The 19,640-nt window shown below is 38.5% G+C and overlaps 1 protein-coding gene across 3 annotated transcripts in view; it reads right to left on the reverse strand.

Moving 5' to 3' along the window:
- Positions 1 to 19,640, reverse strand: part of SPAG17 (sperm associated antigen 17) — a 231,700-nt gene that overhangs the window by 188,011 nt on the left and 24,049 nt on the right. For all 3 annotated transcript variants that reach the window (XM_016924818.3, XM_513687.8, XM_009428331.4), the window contains exons 2-3: positions 9,299 to 9,439; positions 8,613 to 8,699 (exon numbers count right to left, since the gene is read on the reverse strand). In XM_016924818.3, the coding sequence (XP_016780307.3) occupies positions 8,613 to 8,699; positions 9,299 to 9,439 (228 nt within the window). The remainder of the gene's footprint in view (positions 1 to 8,612; positions 8,700 to 9,298; positions 9,440 to 19,640) is intronic.

Genomic DNA, 19,640 nt, shown 5'->3' on the forward strand with positions numbered 1-19,640 from the left:
CCTTTGACCACTGATTAACTTCTTTTCTTCCCTTACTTGCTTAATTAAATGTCTACTTAACTTTCAGTAATCATACTCCACTTAGAGAAAAACCTCCTCACAATGTGAACACCCACGTTCATAGCAGAGCTAAGAGGTGGAAGCAACCCACGTGTCCACTAATGGATAAATGCATAAGATAAATGTGGTATATACATATTGGAATATTATTCAGCTTTAATAAAGAAGGAAGTTCTGACACATGGTACAACATGAATGAACCTTGAAGGCATTATGCCAAACCAGGCACAACAAGACAAATACTATATGATTCCATTTATATGAGGTATCCAGAGTCGTCAAATTCATAGAAACAGAAAATAGAACAGTGGTCATCAGGGGCCGGGGTGCAGGAGAAATCAGGAGTTGTCATTTAATGGATATAGAGCTTCAGTTTTGCAAGACGAAAAAGTTGTGAGCGTTGGTTGCACAACAAAGTGAATATATTTAACACTACTGAATTATACACTTAGACATGGTTAAAATGGCAATTTTATGTTACATATTTTTACCATAATAAAAAAAATTTAAAGCCTGCTCATAAATGGGTTTCTAGTATTTTCATGTTCTGATGTTGAATATTGCTGAGAATAGAAATTTTAAAAATAATAATAATAGTAATAGCTAAACTTTATGGACACTTAAGTCTGTGCCAGGTAATAAGTATTTTATGTTTACTCTCCCATGTAATCACTACTACAGCTTTATAAGATAGGTACTATCATTTACGAGGATTTTACAAAGAGAAAACAGAGGTACAGCAGGGTTATGTAACTCGTGCAAGATTACACAGCTAGCAAGCAGTGGAACCAGGACATGATCCCAGGCAGTCTGGTTTGGTTCCATACTTTTAACCACTAGGTATATCGCTCACCAAATTAGCGGTAGGTACTCTGGAGATGAATTTACCTCTAATTAGTTTTAATTAGTGAGATTTTAGAAAGGTCTCTCCACACTTTGATCTCTGCTGAATATGTATTAACTTCCCTCTTATTTTCCATCTTTCCTTCTTTCATCCTCCAAATAAAAGACATGGTCACTTAACCATATAAATCTTAACCATAAGAATTAAAAAACCCTGTTGACCCAAACATGTGGGCAAAAGCCACTCATCGAAGTGGCTTAAAAGCTCCAACTGAAATTATTTGGTCTCTTCATCATCTGCAGATATACCTTCTTGTTTTTGCCTGAGTAGAAGGAAAAGTAATAAACATATCGTAGAACTACTGAGAGATTTAAAGCTTAATTCTAAGTAACTAGCAGTAGCTTATATTGAAGACATATTAAACCACAACAGTCACTTCCAGAATTTAAACTATTTATTCTCAGTTTGTGTGTGATGCAAGTAGAAAAAACAGACTTCTGAGTCAACAAGTTACTTAACCAGTCTGATTCAAATTTCATCATTCATAGGTATCTGAAAGGTTGTTAAGATGGTTAAGTTAGCCAGGTGCAGTGGTTTACACCTATAATCCCAGTAATTGGGCTGGCAGGGGCGGGAGGATAGCTTGAGCCCCAGGAGTTCGAGACTTACCCAGGCAACATAGCACGCTCCTGTTCCCCACAAAAAGAAAAAAGCCAGCCAAAAAAAAAGAGATTAGGTTAGTTGATATATATGAACTACCCAGCACACAAGACTTAGAATACATGTGTTCAATAAGTGGTAACTTTTATTATCACCATATGTAATTATTGATTTTTCACAGTTTTAAATACAGAAACAGAATGATACAATCTTCTTGATTCCTTCCCCAGCACCCCTCCAATCCTGGTGTCTGTGGAGTATAGGGTGTTAAGAGGTTTCAGAAACCACCCCAGCCCAGACCTGGAGGAGAAGCTGTGATGACTTCTCTTCATTAGCTGAACCTCACTTTATTCTTGTGGCTGGCCCTCCACTGAGGTCTGTCTTGGAACTCCTGATGAGATTCCTGCCTTGCCCACTGCCTGCAGGTCCTAGCCAGCAACCCAGTCCTTGTGTGGCATGGGCTTCCTGCTGCTGGATCCCCGGCTCCACTGCATCACCACCACACCTCCCCAGTGTCTACCTCCCCTCTCCTGGACTGCTAACTATTTGCCACATGGGCTTGGCCAGCTGTCTGTCCCCCAGGGTGGAAGAGAGCTGGGGCATGATTTGAATTGTTTTTGAATGCCTTTACTTGAGTTCTGCTTTTCTTTGAAAATAGAACTCCAGGTTTCTGATCTGGGAGGCAAACATATTCACACCCTGGGAGCCCATTCCTAAAGCAATGGAGCCCTGACCTTCTGCCCCTCAGTGACTAGCTTGAACTTGACTTTCTCTGCTGAGCTGCTTTGGTGCCCTCCAGAAATGTAGGGGCCCAGGGCTGTTAACACATCTGACTGCTCTTTTCCCCATCTTGACAAAAGTCATTCATTTGCAACTCTTCATAGCCCTTTGTAACCGTTTCTAGCATTACTATTTCTCCTCTTCTTTCCTTCTTCGGGTAAGAAATGCCCCCAAAACCCAGATTTTGGCACAAGAACTCCTAGATTGTTTTTATAGTCCCAACGTAGCACTTCTTTGTTACAGCTTGATATTCCCAAATTTTGTTCCAAGTCTCATTATTTTACATTTATAAATATCAGGTTGTATTAATTGGTTCCAGCTTTAAAAAATGTTCCATCAGGGGTTATTTCTGCTATTTTGATAGTGGTTTCTAAACGTGGAGTGCCGAGGCCCTGGTGTGGGCCACGTTCTGTACGCATCCCTGAAGGACTGATGTGGAACGGAAAGATCCGCAGATTCTGAGTCTTGCTGTATTCTTTGAAGACTGTACTGGCCATAATAGCTTCAAAGAATTTCAACAAGTTCCTAAGACATGACCTTCCCTTTCCGAAAATCACGTTGGCCAGGCTTGCCTTAATCAAGCTGTGCTTTTCTAAGCATCCTTTTACTTGATCTCCTGCAGCAGTTTTTAATACTTTCCCTACAAGTGAAGTTAAACTAACTGGCCTGTAATTTCCTGGTGTGTCCCTAAGCTCTATGAAATAACGGCATTAGGTTGGCTAGCTTCCAATTCTTCCAGAATTTTTTTGTTTTGTTTTAAAGCGCGGGATTGAAAAGGCCAGAGAATACTTCCTGTCTCCCTTTTCCTTCGTTTCTTCCATGACATACTGCTCTCTCTGTTCCCAGTAGAGCTGCCATTTTAATAACTTCAAACCTCTTAAATGTTTTCACATATTATTTGTACCTATCTCTGAAGCATGAGTTTTCCATTTTTCATTCTGACAAGGGCCACCCCCAATATAAGGGCTTACAATTCTATTAAATTGACTATTAATTCAAAGCACTGTTTAAAAAATGAGTTTCATATCAGGAATCTGAAAAAGAGTGGCAAAATAGATTATAATTAAGCCTGTGTTCTCACTTGTCAATTACTAATAAATACATGTTGGAAAAGACCTGAGAAAAATTTCTATACATCCAGGAAACAGAAGTCAAAAAATGGAACTATTACATCTGGGCATACTAATCTGATGCACTAGCATAGTGTCTTAAAGTATGGTGAAATGCATTAGATCTGAAGATCTAATTTGCATTCTACATTTTATTAAACTGCATTTGGTCCATTATTTTTAAATCTAATATCAGAAAAATCTTTCCACATTTGATGGTCTCCCGGTTGCAATAGAAAGGCCCATAGAAATATTTTAAGATATATTTGTTAAAAAGTTATTTTAAAAATTATTTTCTTAAAAATATGAGAATTTTTTTACTGACAGGAGTAAAAAAAAATTAATAATTATTTGCATTTATAAAATTGCACCATATCACATAATGTTTAGGATAGTTCAAGTTCTTTATTGTACAGAAACTTGGAAAATTGTTTTGAAATAAGTGAGTCATCAACTAGAGCATAAGAACTTTTATTCTTTATAGACAATTTTTGTTTCAGTAAGCTTTTTTTTTATTTTTCATTTTGTGATGACCTAATGCGTCTTTTATAAATAAGTCACAGGCACATAAATCACGGCCCATTTGTGTGGATGAAGGCTCATTTCCTGGTTGGTAGGCATGGTGACCACCATCATGAAATGAAAAGAAACATGAAGTGGAATTTAAAAACTTTTAGGATGGTTGGTTCTGATTTCAGATAAATTGGATAAGTAAACCCCTATCAACTAGTAGCTTTTTCTGATTTACCAAAGTGATAATGTCAAACCTAAAATTTTCACATTTATCCCATAAAGTTCACTTACTGTGTATCAGATTTAGTCACAACTGGGAGAATCTTGGCATTTATGGTACACGTAGAACTCTCTCATCGAGAACATTTCAGTTGGTTTTGAATGACTACTGATATTTTCCTTTTTAATTTTGGTCAGGACTGACTATACCTGTAAATGAACAGGTCAGATTTTCTATGTGGGCTATAAAGCATACATACACAGAAAATTATCTGTGCATAGGTAGCAAGTATACTTAAGTTCAGGCATGAATCTAAAGCATGTACTTTTTCCAGTGTTTGAAATGTTTCCTCATAGATTTCCATCTTTAGGATTTTAAAGTTGCAATTAAAATATGTACGGAATTCATCTTTCCTATTTAGCATATATTATACCATATAATTACAAATGTAGTACACATTAATTCGGTCTTCTCTCATTCCTATGGCCTTGCTTGAGCTATTCCCTTTTCTTAGAATGCCCTCTTCCACATTTGAAAGTCAAGATCTACCTATCCAAGGGGTAGACCAGTGAAAGATTACTTGGTTGGTGATAAAGTAGAAAAACTTGGTGCTATAGGTTTACCTTTGGTTAAATCCAAATTCTTCATTTTGCTAGTGAGCAGACTTCCTACCTTCTCTATGCCTCCATTTCCCCGTGCACACAATGGAGATTTTATCTTTCCTTTTAGAATTGTGATGTGGGCTAACTGATGTAATATATGTAAAAGATCGAAACTATCAGGGCCTTTCCTTTCAAATGGCAATGTTTCCACAAAAATGTCTCTGGGTCTCACCCCTCCCTGCCAACTACCCCAGCTAATGATAATCTCATCTTCCTTTGAATTCTTATACACTTTACCTATCTCTCAAGAACTTCACTATTTTCTGCATTGTGTTATTCACTTATGCAGCAACAATTATTGAATGCCTACCACGTGCCAGGCTTATGTCCATATACATTTTGTCCTTTTTTTTTCTCTCTAGCTTGTTCTTAAGCTTCCTGAGGTTAGAGTCTTTGCTTCTTGAGGTTAGAGTCTTTATAATATTAATATTCCTTCCTCTCTCTTCATTGTCTGATAGTGCCTGGCACTAGTGCTTTAACGAGCATGTTTGTTAATATTCGGTAAAACCGGCTACTATATAATGCAGGCAACAAATATATATTTTCAAACGTGTCCATATCCTCAAGTAGGATTCACATGTGGGAAATGGTGCTTATATGCCAGTGCATGGGGTCATCTTCATCCTCATTATTAAATAATAATGAGATGATAATAAAGCAGTAGCCAACATTCCTGAGAATATACACAAATAATAATATTCTGTTCTCATTCCCACATGAGTTCTTGAAATAGTTCCTAGTAGAGCAAAACATGGTTTCCAAAAAGAGAATGTGAATGAACAAATGAGCTGCAGCTACGTCTCTACAGAATTACATTAGCACAAATCTAAGCAGTTTTTCAAAGAACTATGGTTTATAAATAAAGACTTTCATATATACAATGCCATGGCTAGATGAAATTCTAAGGTTTCAGGGGAAATTACACAATCTCATAATGAGGCTGTGTGTACACAACACCATGCCATCCAAATGAAAACTTGAGCAAATCACTTAGGAATGTGGTCTTTGCTAGCCCAGACATTTCGAGTCATTATTGGAAATATGCAATTTGGCTCTGACACTATTTTACTACTCATGGATGAAGTACACTATACAGAAGTCTCACTTTAGTTTGCTGCTTCTAATCAACCACAGGCTAGGAAACCAGAAAGCCTAATTGATTAAAATTGTGTTTAAAATAAGAATAACTAGGCTTTGATTTAAAGCTAACGAGAGTACCCTACAAGTAGAAGTAAATACAGGTGTTTAAATGCATGTCTGTTATATTGTGAGTTCCTTATCTCCAAAATGGAGGTTTCTAAGAAGTTACCATGTAACAAAAGGAATTTGTTAGATTATCTTTTACCTCTTCTCCCACAGCGCAGAGTTTCCTTTGAGAAATGGGATGTTGCAAGACTTTCGCTCCTCAGGAGTTTACCACTACCAAGTGTCCTAGTGTGTCTGGAGTTGGTTCCTTCCAGTGGGTTCTTGGTCTCACCGACTTCAAAGAATGAAGCCACTGACTTCGTGGTGTTACAGCTCTTAAAAGTTGGTGCAGATCCAAACACTGAGCAACAGCAAGAGTTGTCACAAAAAGCGAAAAACCAAATCCTCCACAGGCGCTAACGGTACACGAACCTGTTGCAAGGTGCTAGCTCAGGTGGCCAGCTTTTATTCCCTTATTTGGCCCTGCCCACATCCTGCTGATTGGTCCACTTTACAGAGTGCTGATTGGTCCATTTTACAGACTGCTGATTGGTCCATTTTACAGAGTGCTGATTGGCCCATTTTTACAGAATGCTGATTGATGCATTTACAATCCTCTAGCTAGACACAGAGCACTGATTGGTGCATTTACAATCCTCTAGCTAGACAGAAAAGTTCTCCAAGTCCCCACCCGACCCAGAAGCCTAGGCAGCTTCACCTCTCACTAGTTGGTACAACCATGCAAGATTCTAAACAGAAATAGATTCATGAGCACACTGTCCACATGTCTCAAAGGTCCAGAAGTCCCAAGAGACTTTCTGGGCCTATTCCATGGCCACCACTCGCAACTACCATGCAGCTCTGCAGGGGTTGCCAGTGACTTTTCAATTCTCTTGGGATGAGAGGTACCAGGTAGCAGAGTGCTTGAGCAGGTCCTAAGTGTGAAGGGACTGAGATGGGAAATATTCCCCTCTTCTCCAGATGTGCAACCTGTCCTTGGCTGATGCTGACAAGGAGCCTGAATTTGTTTTATGGTCTTTATTAGTTTTGCTTCAGCGACTGGCATTAATGAATGTCTGGTGCACCTCAGGTTCAGTCTCCATGGCACTCCACCCACCTTCTCTTTTCTTCTGGAACCATTCAGAAGAGTGTATGTGAGCGAGTGTGGGAGGCTTATTGCCCAAATGCTCCACTGGAAGAATGTGGTAGAGCCAGATGTGAAATGGACCTCCCCTGAGTGAAGAATATGCAACCAAGAGTCGCAGCACATATTGGAGAGGAATGGCTTTCTAACTTAACTCTGGGTTTGTAATCTTGTGCTATCCCACATCCAAGTCAGAATGCCTGTCCAGACTAGACATCAAAACTAGGCTGCTATCATTTCTGATTTTTACTGAGTATCTGTGAAGAAGAAAGAATCTTTTGGGGGCTTAATTGATCCCAGGCCTGAGAATTGGATGTGGATTTCTATAGCCACTCACAAGAAAAATTCCAGTATTTTAAATCCACGTATCACATAATGTTTCAAGTGGAGCACACACATTCGGAACATTATAAAAAAGAGACAAAGTATATTATATGACTGCAAAAGCACAGATAACTTTGGCATGATGGTGAGCGCCGTGTAGCAAGAGTTAATGCTATAAAATTCACAGCACTGTCTATTGTGAATAAATCCAATGAAACTTGTTCAGATAGTACTCAAGCAATACTAAATAGACCGTATGTAATCACCCAAGACCTGAGACACATAAAAACTTTATTAGTCATCACTGAAATAAAGTGCAAACAAGTTCGTCTTACAAAGATTCAAAACTCTTTATGTTTTAGGTCGGCTGCTCCATAAAACAGTGCCTGACAAATTTTAAGTGATATTCTAATTAATCACTGGATTTTTATAGTTTCTTGAAAGCTGTAAGTTAGATATTAACAAGGCAGGGTGAGAGGAAATCCCCTTATACGGAGAATGAGTCCTACGTCCTTTGCACAAGCCCACTGGGTCAGCCAAGCCAGACTTTATACTAAGCAGCTGTTGGAAATGGAACGGACCATTAATCCGAAGAGTATCATTATTTTCATATCGATTAAAGTGGGATATAAACCGTGCACCAAGTTTACAAACTGATGGAAAATCATTGCAGCTGTACCTCTGTCTTATACAAGAAACACTTTCTGGCGCATTTTTACATTGTTTTTTTCGAGAAACTAACACTTTGTAATATACTGATCATATGACTCTCCTTAATGCTGTCACATACTCAGCAATTATTATCAGAAAGTATGACCCAATACTTTCTGTCTATAGAAGTTTCTGATTTATATTTTTCAATTATTTCAGTTAGAGGCAATGATGGTATAAATGATCTAGGAAATTTTATTTGTAAAGGGAAATTTTGAAATTTTAAAATTTTAAAAGGAGGCAGTTTTTTTTGTGTGTGTTCACCATCAGGAACAAATATCTCCAATGAGGAGCAGGCATTTATTTTCGAAGAATGAAATTTAAAAATGGCTATCAAATTATTACTTCAATTCTTTTTTCTAAAAACACAAAAATCTCTTCTATAAACACTTTCACTTACCTCATAATATAAAGGAGCATTACCGCCTACAGGTTTTTTTGCCTTTTTAGATGAAGCAGATCCAACAAGTGTATTTATTTCATTAATCTGTAAGAAAATTAAATTTACTTATGATGAAAAAAACCTTATTTGAAGACTACTTAGATATATGTAACTTTCAAATATCTAGGTGATCTGAAGGGTTGGGGAACCTAGCAAGAAAGAGGTACCCATGAATTAGGTAAAATATTTATAGTTACTTCGTAAGCTGTCAGTAATTGTATGGGTATGTGCCACCTGGCAGATCTTTTCTATATTATTGCTGTCCTCTGACCTCTGACAGCTATGATTCTCTGTAGCCTTCATTTTCCAGTTAGTCATGTACCTCCCTGGAATCTTAAATAGTCTAGTCTTTTATAATTATTTAACTTGAATTAAATATTTTGTCACAGAACCTAGCATGGTGCCTGGTATGACCTCAGAAATCTTTGTCAAATAAATGAATATTGAATTAATAAAATTAATAAACAAAAATAAATTCTTCCAGATTGAACAACTCAAATTTATTCTGGCTAAATAGTTACCTAAAATAATCCATCAAAATTTACAAAACAGCCCAAGAATATGATAGTTTATTTTATAATTCTATTCTATTATTTTAAGTAAAAAAGTCTTCAGGTGGCTTTGAGGTAGGAAGGGACAGGTACCTGCTGGAGAATGTCTTGCCACGACGCCATACTGAAGAGTTTACGCTGAGGGACCTGGACAGCCACGGTAAGGGCTTGGATGAGAAGATCATCTTCAATCTGGTTCCCAACCACAAAAGCAATGGAGGCCTGCCAATCGTTCTATTAAAAATCAGACGGAATTAGATTTTAAATATTCCTGAATAGGTCATTTCGTGTCAAATATTTCCACTGAGAAGCAGAATAATTTTCCTGTAAATCTTACCTGAAAGACAGAGGTGACCTTGTAATGTATGTGGTTTTCTGATTGAAGTAGCCGCAAGGCGGCAGTATTGTGCCAAATTTCATGCAACTTGACCAAAAAAACAATTTTCTGGAGAAACTAGTCCTTTTATTTTGAGGAAGACAATTTTTTAAAACGACACTTTCACTAGAATGTTGTCCAAGAATAATCTGGTGTTGGAAAGCAATCGTTCATTCCTATGTCACAAATATACATTAAGATGTAGTCTCAAAAACCAGGAATCTTTATTTTGTTCCCTGGTATATCCCAAGACTCTAAATAGTGGTAGGAATATAAAAGCAGCTGAAAAAAACTGTTAAATGTTGGGTCATATTGGATGAGCTGCCAAATGAGAACTGAACCACATCTTTTTCTCTTAATGTAACACAGGAATCTTACTGCTAATTACACTCCCAAGAAATGGGCAAAAATATTACACTTGGACATGAAATTTTGCATCAAATAATTTAAAAAAATTAGTTACTAAAGAATTACATGCAGTACTTTTTTCTCTTTGTTTATTGTAATTGTAATTTCTGTTGGGAGATTAAGAGTGGCGCTCACTGGATTACCTCACATTACCAACTGTGAGATGCTGGGGAAAGCTACTCACGCAAATCAGTATTCCTGCTTTTGAACACTAACAATTTTAGGGAGAGATGAAACAAACAAACACGATAAAGACATCAGAAAAGAGAGGGAATAATAAGGGAGGGCACTCTAGTCATGTGACCTCTCTGGGGCTTAGTTTCCCCATTCATAAAATAAAGGGGTTGGACAGGGCAATATCTAAGCACCTCTCTAGCTCTTCTCTAGAGGTCTGATTCAAATATAGTAAAATGGTCTCCTGGTGAATACCAAAACAATGTCTAAGATTTGAAAAGGTCACACAAATTTAATAAAATGCATCATTTTATTTGGTTCCTCTGGTTTCTGCCCAGTTTATAATCAGGTTGACGACAAAACTAGGGTATAGGTGGGAGAAAATACTTTAGTATTAATTCTTTCTTACCATCAAAGAGCAATTGTCCTTAAATCCTTCTTATTTAGCTCCATGGAAGTCTACTAACTACCTAACAAGACTCACCCAATTCTCAAGGCTACCACCAAAACAGAAAACACATGTAAAAGCATAAAAATGTATATTTTACTTACAAAGTGTGTGTGTGCATGCATGCATGCAGGTAGGTGTGACTTTGTGTGGTTTCCTCTGTTACAATGAGTTGAAAACATTCTTTTGTCTCTAAATTCACCAGGGGAAGACTGACCATTTATTTTTTAAACATTCTGACTTTTAAAAGTAGATATGATATGTATAATGTGTAATGACCTTTCCTGAATTAGATGCCTTTTTTCTCTTGTCTGCTTCCTCAGTCAAAGCTGCAACTGTAGTCATCATTAAAGGGGAAAAATCTCTTTCATTTCACAATAAAGTACACACAGTTATGGGACAGGCAATACCTTGAAGTTCCTGATGACTACACCTTCCAAAACTGAAGATTTTAATAACCACCTTTACCCCCTCATCCCGCTGTCCACTGCAAGTTTCCTTGCCAATATTTGAAAGTTAATGGTGACAAGAAAAGGCTGTCTTTCTGCTCTTTGGGGGGCAACTGAGAAAGAGGGTATTGTAGTCCATTACCCATCTACTTATTAGTATTTGGTGTCAAGGCAGGTGTTGACCATTTCAGACCAGAAAAAAAAAGAAGAGAGGAGGGGCGAGAGGGAACTAACAATTATTGTGAATCTGCCATGTGTCAGGCATATGTTATCTCATTGAATCCCTAAGTTACCCTACAAGATAGGTTCACTATTATCTTATAGATGGAAAAACAAAGGTCCAAAAAAGTTAAAGGACTTGTTCAAGGTCATTTTGGCAGAACCTCATGGAGACCACAGACATGGCTTACAACTTTGTGATCATTTCAGAACAGTTTTGGGAATAAGTCTTTGGGCTCAGAATGTCTTTCCATAATCCTTAAATTGCACCTAACAGACTATTTGGCCATAATAAAACTATCAGGGAAATATTTATCTCAAATGTATACATGTGTATAGGCCTTCAAAAATAGATTAGGTAGGCTGGGCATGGTGGCTCATGCCTGTAATCTCAGCACTTTGGGAGGCTGACGTGGGCAGATCACAAGGTCAGGAGATCGAGACCATTCTGGCTAACATGATGAAACCCCATCTCTACTAAAAGATACAAAAATTTAGCCGGGCGTGGTGGAGGGTGCCTGTAGTCCCAGCTACTTGTGAGGCTGAGGCAGGAGAATGGCATGAACCCAGGAGGCAGTGCAGTGAGCCGAGATCGCACCACTGCACTCCAGCCTGGGTGACAAAGCGAGACTCCGTCTCAAAAAAAAAAAGAAAAAAGAAGAAAAAGAGATTAGATATTAAATCCTTAAAACATCATATGATTACTTTTTTAAAAATTATAATTTTACAAAGGATCAAAGAGGTTAAAGAAATTTCCCAAGTTTCTTTCTCTCAAGCGCAAAGCTCTTGTTCCTTCCTTTGCTCCAGGAGACATCTTAACATAAAATTATTCCTCCAAGTCATGGCACAGTACCGAAACTCGTGGGTCCCTGAAGTCACTCTGAGACAGTCTGCCCAGGCGAGAGCACGTTCAGATTTGTTTAGAGCTCTCTAGGAGAGCTGGGTTCCAGGCCACGTCTCCCCATTTCAAGGGGTCTTAAGAGTCGAGCTCTGTCCCAGTTTCCCATCTATGGTCTCTTGCCCACTAAATGTGTGCTTTAAAATTGCATCTATGTGGCAAAACAGGACCATAACTTTGTCAGAGTTATGGTTTAGTGTCTAATCACATGGCCAGAACCTGAGCAAACATGACAGGGACCAGTCAGACAATAATAACACAAACTGAGAATGCCTACAGAGAAGGATGCACTCATTGTGAGCTGCAGCAGGGGGCAGTGAGATGCTAGCAAATGTGCAATATTCAACTAATGAAGAACAAGTCATTTCCCCATGTCTAATTGGACAGCATAGTTAAATAAGCAATTCTCTGCAAATACAATTTCTGAGTGTTTCTCTTAGTATTTCAGGGTAAGCAGAGATTCCAAACTTCCACCAACTGGTGGCATTTTTAGAAATAAAAAACTTGAAAAAAATCAGACACAGATTAGATTTGGCAAAATACAATCAAAAACACCCCTCCACCCATATCCTATCCCAACATGCAGCTAAATGAAGTCCTTAAATTTAAGTTCACAGGACAGAAAAAGAAATTTAGTATGGAGAAAACAAGGGTAGACCATTGTGGGCAAATGAAAGTATAATGTGTGCAACCCAATTCACCACAGGCTACTAATTACACCCAAACTTCTTAAACTATCTTAAGAAGTTTAAGTTTAAGATAGTTTAAGAAGTTTGGGTGTAATTAGTAGCAAGAGCTGAGAGAAAGAAAAGATTAATAATTTCAGAAAAGCTATACTGGATATATCCAATGGTGAAGGAAGAGGGTCTGGGTCTGTCACACCGAAAGCACCTTAGGAAATCAAGTCGGCTGCTTAGGAAATCAAGTCAGCTGCCTATGACCTGGAGGCATGTATTGTACATGATCATTGCTGAGTCTCACCCCTCCTAGTGATTGATAAAGCCATTCAAAGGATGGAATGAAGTCATGTATGGACACAATCCATTTCCTTTTATTTACTTTACCAGTCTCACCTAATTTGAGGCCTAGCAGGAGGGCTTCTTAACCCAGACACTTACATAGTAGTCTCCTAAGGCAGGAAAGTATTCATGTAAATGCAGAGAAACTGGCTGTCTCATATAAGCCTACTGTCCCAGAGACACAGGGTAAATTTACAACTGTTTTTCTTTCATATATTGCAAATTCTCCAAATTTTACTTAGACATTTCATATTCTTAAACAATTGCAAAAGCCTTTTCAATAGTGAAAAGTAGCTTTTGGACAATCGGATTGTAATTGCTTCCCTCTATTAGCACCAGTAACTTGCTGATTTAGGGAAAGACAAGGGCAGGACTTGCAAGCCCTCTTCTGCTGCCTTTGCTAGTATGATAGGGTGCCTGTGTCCCTGAAGGACTCGAGATGAGAGTCTCACAGTCCTATACCCAGAACTGAACAGGGCCTGATAAGCTATATGAACCAGTAGTGGTCAGTGCCCTTATTAGGAGAAGACGTACAAATGCCCCAGGTAAAATCAATGCAACATTCAAAAAGTCTGGTTTTATTAAGAGCTAGTTAACACTGTACAGATATGCAAACCTGTACTTTATGTCAATACTCTGCTGAGACGATAACCTTTTTGTTAAGCAGATTTACTGCAAAATGGACAAGGATTTGTGAATGTCTTTCTCATACCAGGTTTTTCCTTCAAAAAAAGTCTTGGATCTCCATCAGCAAGGAGTGTTGGTATGGGCTTTTGGCCAGCAGAAGAAATATTTTTATTACATAGAACTGGCTGCTACAATCATATTTGTGTGACTCTAACTGTAAAATAGGTTGAAAATGTATGTTTAAAATGGGCATACGTTGTTATATAATAAACAAGAATACTATTAACGACCATGCTATGCACTAATCTTTTTATTGTCTTTACTAAACAAGTAGTTATTATGATAGACTCTAATTATATATCTCTCACAATTTATTATAAGTGCTATAGTTTCACTTAATTAGATAATACTGTTAAAGTAATCCTTATTTACGAATTGGACCACATATGTGGCTGTCATGTTTTCTCATCTAGACTGTAAACTCATTAGGTCAGAAATGATGTTTTCTATGCTTTTGCACTTTGTGGTGCCTGGCAGTGAATGGGAAATGGAGCAGGGCTCTATACATAAATATCTGTTGGCTGATATTTCAAAGCAACAGGGAGTACATTTGGATCCTGAGATGGTTTTGACCCTCAAATCATAAAGTGCTAGAATGTAGCATGTCAGGAAACTGCAGGGTATTCAGTCCATGGCCCTGGTGTCCTTTAGGAGGAGAATACACTATATCTGATCTAACATGGTCCATACCAGGGGTCAGTAACAATGGTTTGGGAATTGGGCCTTGAGGCCATTTCTCTGCTTAGACATATTTCCCAGGAGTGACTTAGACATGCAAGCAGATGCCAGAGGAAGGAGGACGCTCCTCCAGATAGGAGAAAAAAGCCAAAGACTCACATCCAAATCTGCATTGCCTATAAAACCATTCCTCCCCTCTCTCTCCTTCCTACTTTCTCCCATCTCCTATTAGAAGGCATCTTGATGGCCTGCTCCCTCTTCCCTTCTCAACCTACTACCTATAGGCTGCAAATTCTGTGATTTCTTTTTTTTTTTCAGGGTGCCTTAGAAATTCTTATGAGTTTGATTTATGGTGGAAGAATATCAAGGTGGGGTGGGGAGAGAAGGGAGGCAGACTGAAGCAGCACACAGTGTGTGCTGTCATGGTCCATAATCTGGGAGAGGGCTATAACCTGACATCTGCCTCCTGCAGCAACTACTGCTTGATTCACCCTAATCTTTTGACCTCTGCTTAGGGATGTGTTGAAGCCGATTGCTCATGGCTCTTCCCAAATCTCTTCAGTGTGATTGCCTTAATAATTTGAAATATGCTACAGTAGGAGTATTCAAACTAAGGAGATGACAAACACTACAAATCAGAGATGTTCACTTGGAGAAGGTTACTAAACATTTACCAGCATATCACAGCTGCGATCCCAGGAAGAGCTGCATGTCTAAGACTGACTTAGTTATGATTTTCATTGGGAAGACCAAAGCTGTCTCAGAGAAAATATTAAGGAGGGCAAAGCAGATTTATTCCCTCTATTGCACACAAACCCCACCCCCATCCCAAAGACACACTCTGCAGCAATGCGCTATGTGGATCTATAATTAAGAGTCTGCTGATGTTGCTTCAAGTGTGACCTAGACTTAAGTAATATCCTTCAAAATGGGCTCTATGAAAAGCAGGTGACAAGGCAAGTATAGAGACCACTGACAGGAGCAGGGGCAAACCACTCCAGGGCTCTCCTTTCCTCCTGACCATTTCCCTACTTCCCCACTCAGGCATCTGCACAATGGGGCCAATGATCTGGGAGATCCCTAAGCACCCCGTGCCAACAAATGACTAGATTCCTTCATACTGTGGTGGCCCCTTGAAGAAGCATGGGTCACTGTGGCACAGTAATTAGGAGCCTGGGCTCGATTCACTGAGCCCAGATTCGAATCTCAGTAAACCAGCTGTGTGTCCCTGGGCAAATTACTTAACTTCTCTGTGCCTCATGCATAAATGAAGATAATGACAGTACCTGTCTATTGGGATTGTTGTGAAGATTGAATGAGAAAACCTATAGAAAGCCCTTCTCAGTACAGCACCTAGCAATAATCCTAGCCATCCTTAAGGATATTATTTTGGGGGGCTTCTGCTCTTGTTGGTCATTAGAACAAACATGGCTAGTCCATGCAAGCTGCTTCATGTGTGAAGAACTTATGGGAGACCCAGGGAAAAAAATCAATCAGAATATCAACAGTTGCATCACAAAAAGGCAAATATGAGTTTGAACAAGAGTTTGTATAATAATTTTCTCTTGGATAATAATAAACTTGTTAACTGATGTGTTTCTAAAGTATTTTGGGTCCTTGGAAGAGAGAGCCAGAATTATGAACATATTATGTTTAAAATTCTAAAGGAATGTATAATAATTTTTTCAGAGCCATGGAAGAGAATGTGAGTGTGGCAGGAGAAATCTTCAAGTCATTTTGTGCCCTGTGCAAGTCTGCCAGAGACATTAACCTATCACCAACCGTAGAAACAAACCAATTATCAATTAGAGTCAAATGAGAAGACACTGAGTTTTAGATTTTGTACACTGGCTGACTATGAAGATGATCACCTCTGAGGTGGCCATACAGAGGACTAGGGGAAGAAAGCAGCCTCAGGCTACTTTTCATTAGAGATGTGGATCTGCTTACTTGGCTTAAAAAATATGAAAATGAATCAGTTGTTTGCTGGTTGAACTGCAAATATTAATCTGATCAATTTTGGGCATCAAGGTCTAAAACATGGATGTCATGCAGCGCTAGTTCTTAAAATAAAAACAAAAGAAATAAATTGAAGTTTATTTTTGATAGGGAGCCTTAGTGCAGTAAGACACGTTTCCTGGCCTGCCGCTATATTCTGGCTTCACAGGGCTCATTACAGACCTTAGCAGAATCTACTAATTCCTTCTCCTAGGTATTACCTGCTATTCAGCTCAGAGTCTTAAGAGTTGATTTGATTATAGATATATATATACACACCCAGAGGCTTTAGTGCTAGGACCATTTTGAAGTATTTCTTCTAATATCTGCATTTCCAAAAAGGAATCCCAGTGACTCCTGGACTAACTCAAAGTGATGCCCTGCTAATGGCGGTATTTAAGGCTGTGGACTGGTCCAGTGGAAAAGGCTCCCCTAGAATTATACCAGAACAGACCCCTAGACAACTTCCTGCTTCACCCATGTGCCTAGCATATAGAAGCATTCAATAAATGTTTCTTGAACTTAGCAGCCAAAACCACACACTAAAGAGAACTTTTACACATGCTTAGCATGGGAGGGCTGACTGAGTATGTGGCATTTTATCAGCCAAACTCAGCACTTTGGAAGGAGTCATGCCTCTGAATCACCCAGAATTTGAATTAGAGAAAGAGCGCATTCCTTTGATGTTTAGACAACACTGTACATGGCTTATATTCACTGATGAAAACACAGTAGTCTAGAAACAGCTTTACTATGCATGTATACACTGTCTGGCTGGTTTTCCTTGTCTTCATAAATATTAAATGTGATCACTAATTAAAATTATTGAAGTTCTGGTGTAGGTATGCAGAGAGGTTTGGGTAGTGTCAAATTCTGCCTCTGTGGTTTCTTAGCCAAATGACCTTGGGCTTATCTTTGTGACTCATTTTCTCATTTAAAATTATGAATCTATTAATACAACTTTCAAAAGACTATTGCAGGACCCAAGAATGAATATACTTAGGGTCCTTTTGTAAATTTGTTGAGCACCACATAAATGTAAAATATTAATATATGCAAGGGAAATATTCTAATTTCCTGTAGAAAGTTCCGCAAAAATGGGTTAAAAGAGGTGACTGCTGCAGTAATTTTGAATTTTGAATTTAGATATGTCCTGGGGATCTTCTTTGTACCGTGTAGCCTCTGGCTTAGGCTGTTTGATTGTTTTTCTTTCGTTTTTCACAGAGTTCTTGGCCCATCCCACCAATCTAGCACATGAGCTTAATTCGGTTTTGCTCCATGCATCAGAGAGTTTTAAGACAGCTATTAAAACACCACATGGAAAAGCTTTGCAGGGAATTCTACTCCACAGAGAAACCACAGAGCCACTACACACCTTAACTATCTCCCCACCCCCAACAGTGGGCTAAAATTACGGCTCCATTATGTTAGTACAATCCAACCAGTTTTATGGCTTGGAGCAAAATCTGAGGTTCAAAATGAGCTTCAGAACATAAAAAGTAAGGCAAACCTCAAAAGGAAACGAGCTTCTTTGGGTTTTGAAACAAATATTACATATCAGAGACATTCTTCTAACAGAGGAGACCAAGAAAAGCCAAGAGGAGTCCTGCTAATTGCTCCAGAAATGTAAAACTGGAATCAGAGACTCACCCGCCCTAAAAGGAGATCTCTTTTCATCATCATATATTAAAAGCTCCAACCTTTCATCAGCTCCTTCCTCAAGCACGAGACCTTCTTTGACCTTGATTGAGTTCCTTCAATGTTGCATCACTATCTTCCACATTAAAAAATAAGATATATTTTCAAGACTTAATGTTAGCTCATTACTTACTCTACTGCAGCCCTTTTGCTTTGTTTTTCTATCTTCCTTCCTGTATTGTAAATGTCATTTATACATTAAGCTTTGTGTATGTTTCATGGATTTGTTGTGCCTTGGCACTAGGGCTACCCAGAAGAAACAAAATAACCGACCAATACTCATTCTCATGAGCCATCCATGCTGTTGCTTGGTTAATTCAATCTCATGGACAACTCATTTTCTTACAGTGAATACAAGCGTCTTCATTTATCCCTTGTTTACTACAAAGTCATGGATATAATTTAATTTCTACATCCATCTTGAGTGGAGCATATCCAGGGCTACTTCTACAAACACAAGATTGCCCTGGTTACACTAACTCTATCTTATTCTTCCCCAAATTCAATAAAATGTCCAAGCAATGGGAATATTTTGGCAGCCCAATTACATATCTCATAATATCCCTAATATCTGAAAGCAGGACATGTCTGACCATGTGTTCTGATTTTTAGGTCTATAAATATGGTCTTCAGATGATAGGGTGAGAAAGAAGAGTTAAAGAAAGAGGATCCAGGGAGCAGTGCCAGATCTTCTAGGGAGCTGAGTTTGTATTATGCTAGCAGGGAATGATGGGAATTTCTCCAATAACTCCCTAGGGGTGTGTCAGAAAAACTATGAGACTGTAACTTGAGCAAGAATAGTGTCAGGGAATCTGTGCCCTACCTCAATTCAACAAAAATGAGTAGTCATGCAGCTCAACAAGCATTTATTACATTAGTATGACTAAATGTATATGATGTAACAAACTAAGGGATACACAAAGTGACTAAGATGGGAGTGTGAAAATGAGCAAACAATGCTTGTATCATGAAATAAATTTCAAGAGACTATTTCTTGTAAAGGCTATTTAACATCAGTGGCCCTGACTGGGTTTTACTGAGGGAATTAGTGTCCAGAGCTGGAGCTGTGCAGTAATCCTGACTTCTCCAGCTGCTCAGGACATAGCAATTGTGCTAGGAAAGTAAAAGGCAGTGGAGACCTGTCATAGAGTAAGGAAAATGAGGTCAGACCCCAAACAGACAAGTGGAGGGTAAAAGTATTAATCAAGATCAATCAATCCTAGTGGAAGGGAAGATAAAATTGTGGAGGGTGGTGTCTGAAGTAGTTCCTGAGATCTTTCTTCTGAGAATGCTTGTAACTTTCTTTAGAGTTTCACGCAATTATCATTTTTTTTAATAGGGAAGGGTTTTTTTTCTTTTTTTTAGACGGAGTCTCGCTCTGTC

Source organism: Pan troglodytes, chromosome 1, assembly GCF_028858775.2.
Source record: "Pan troglodytes isolate AG18354 chromosome 1, NHGRI_mPanTro3-v2.0_pri, whole genome shotgun sequence".
Lineage (NCBI taxonomy): Eukaryota > Metazoa > Chordata > Mammalia > Primates > Hominidae > Pan > Pan troglodytes.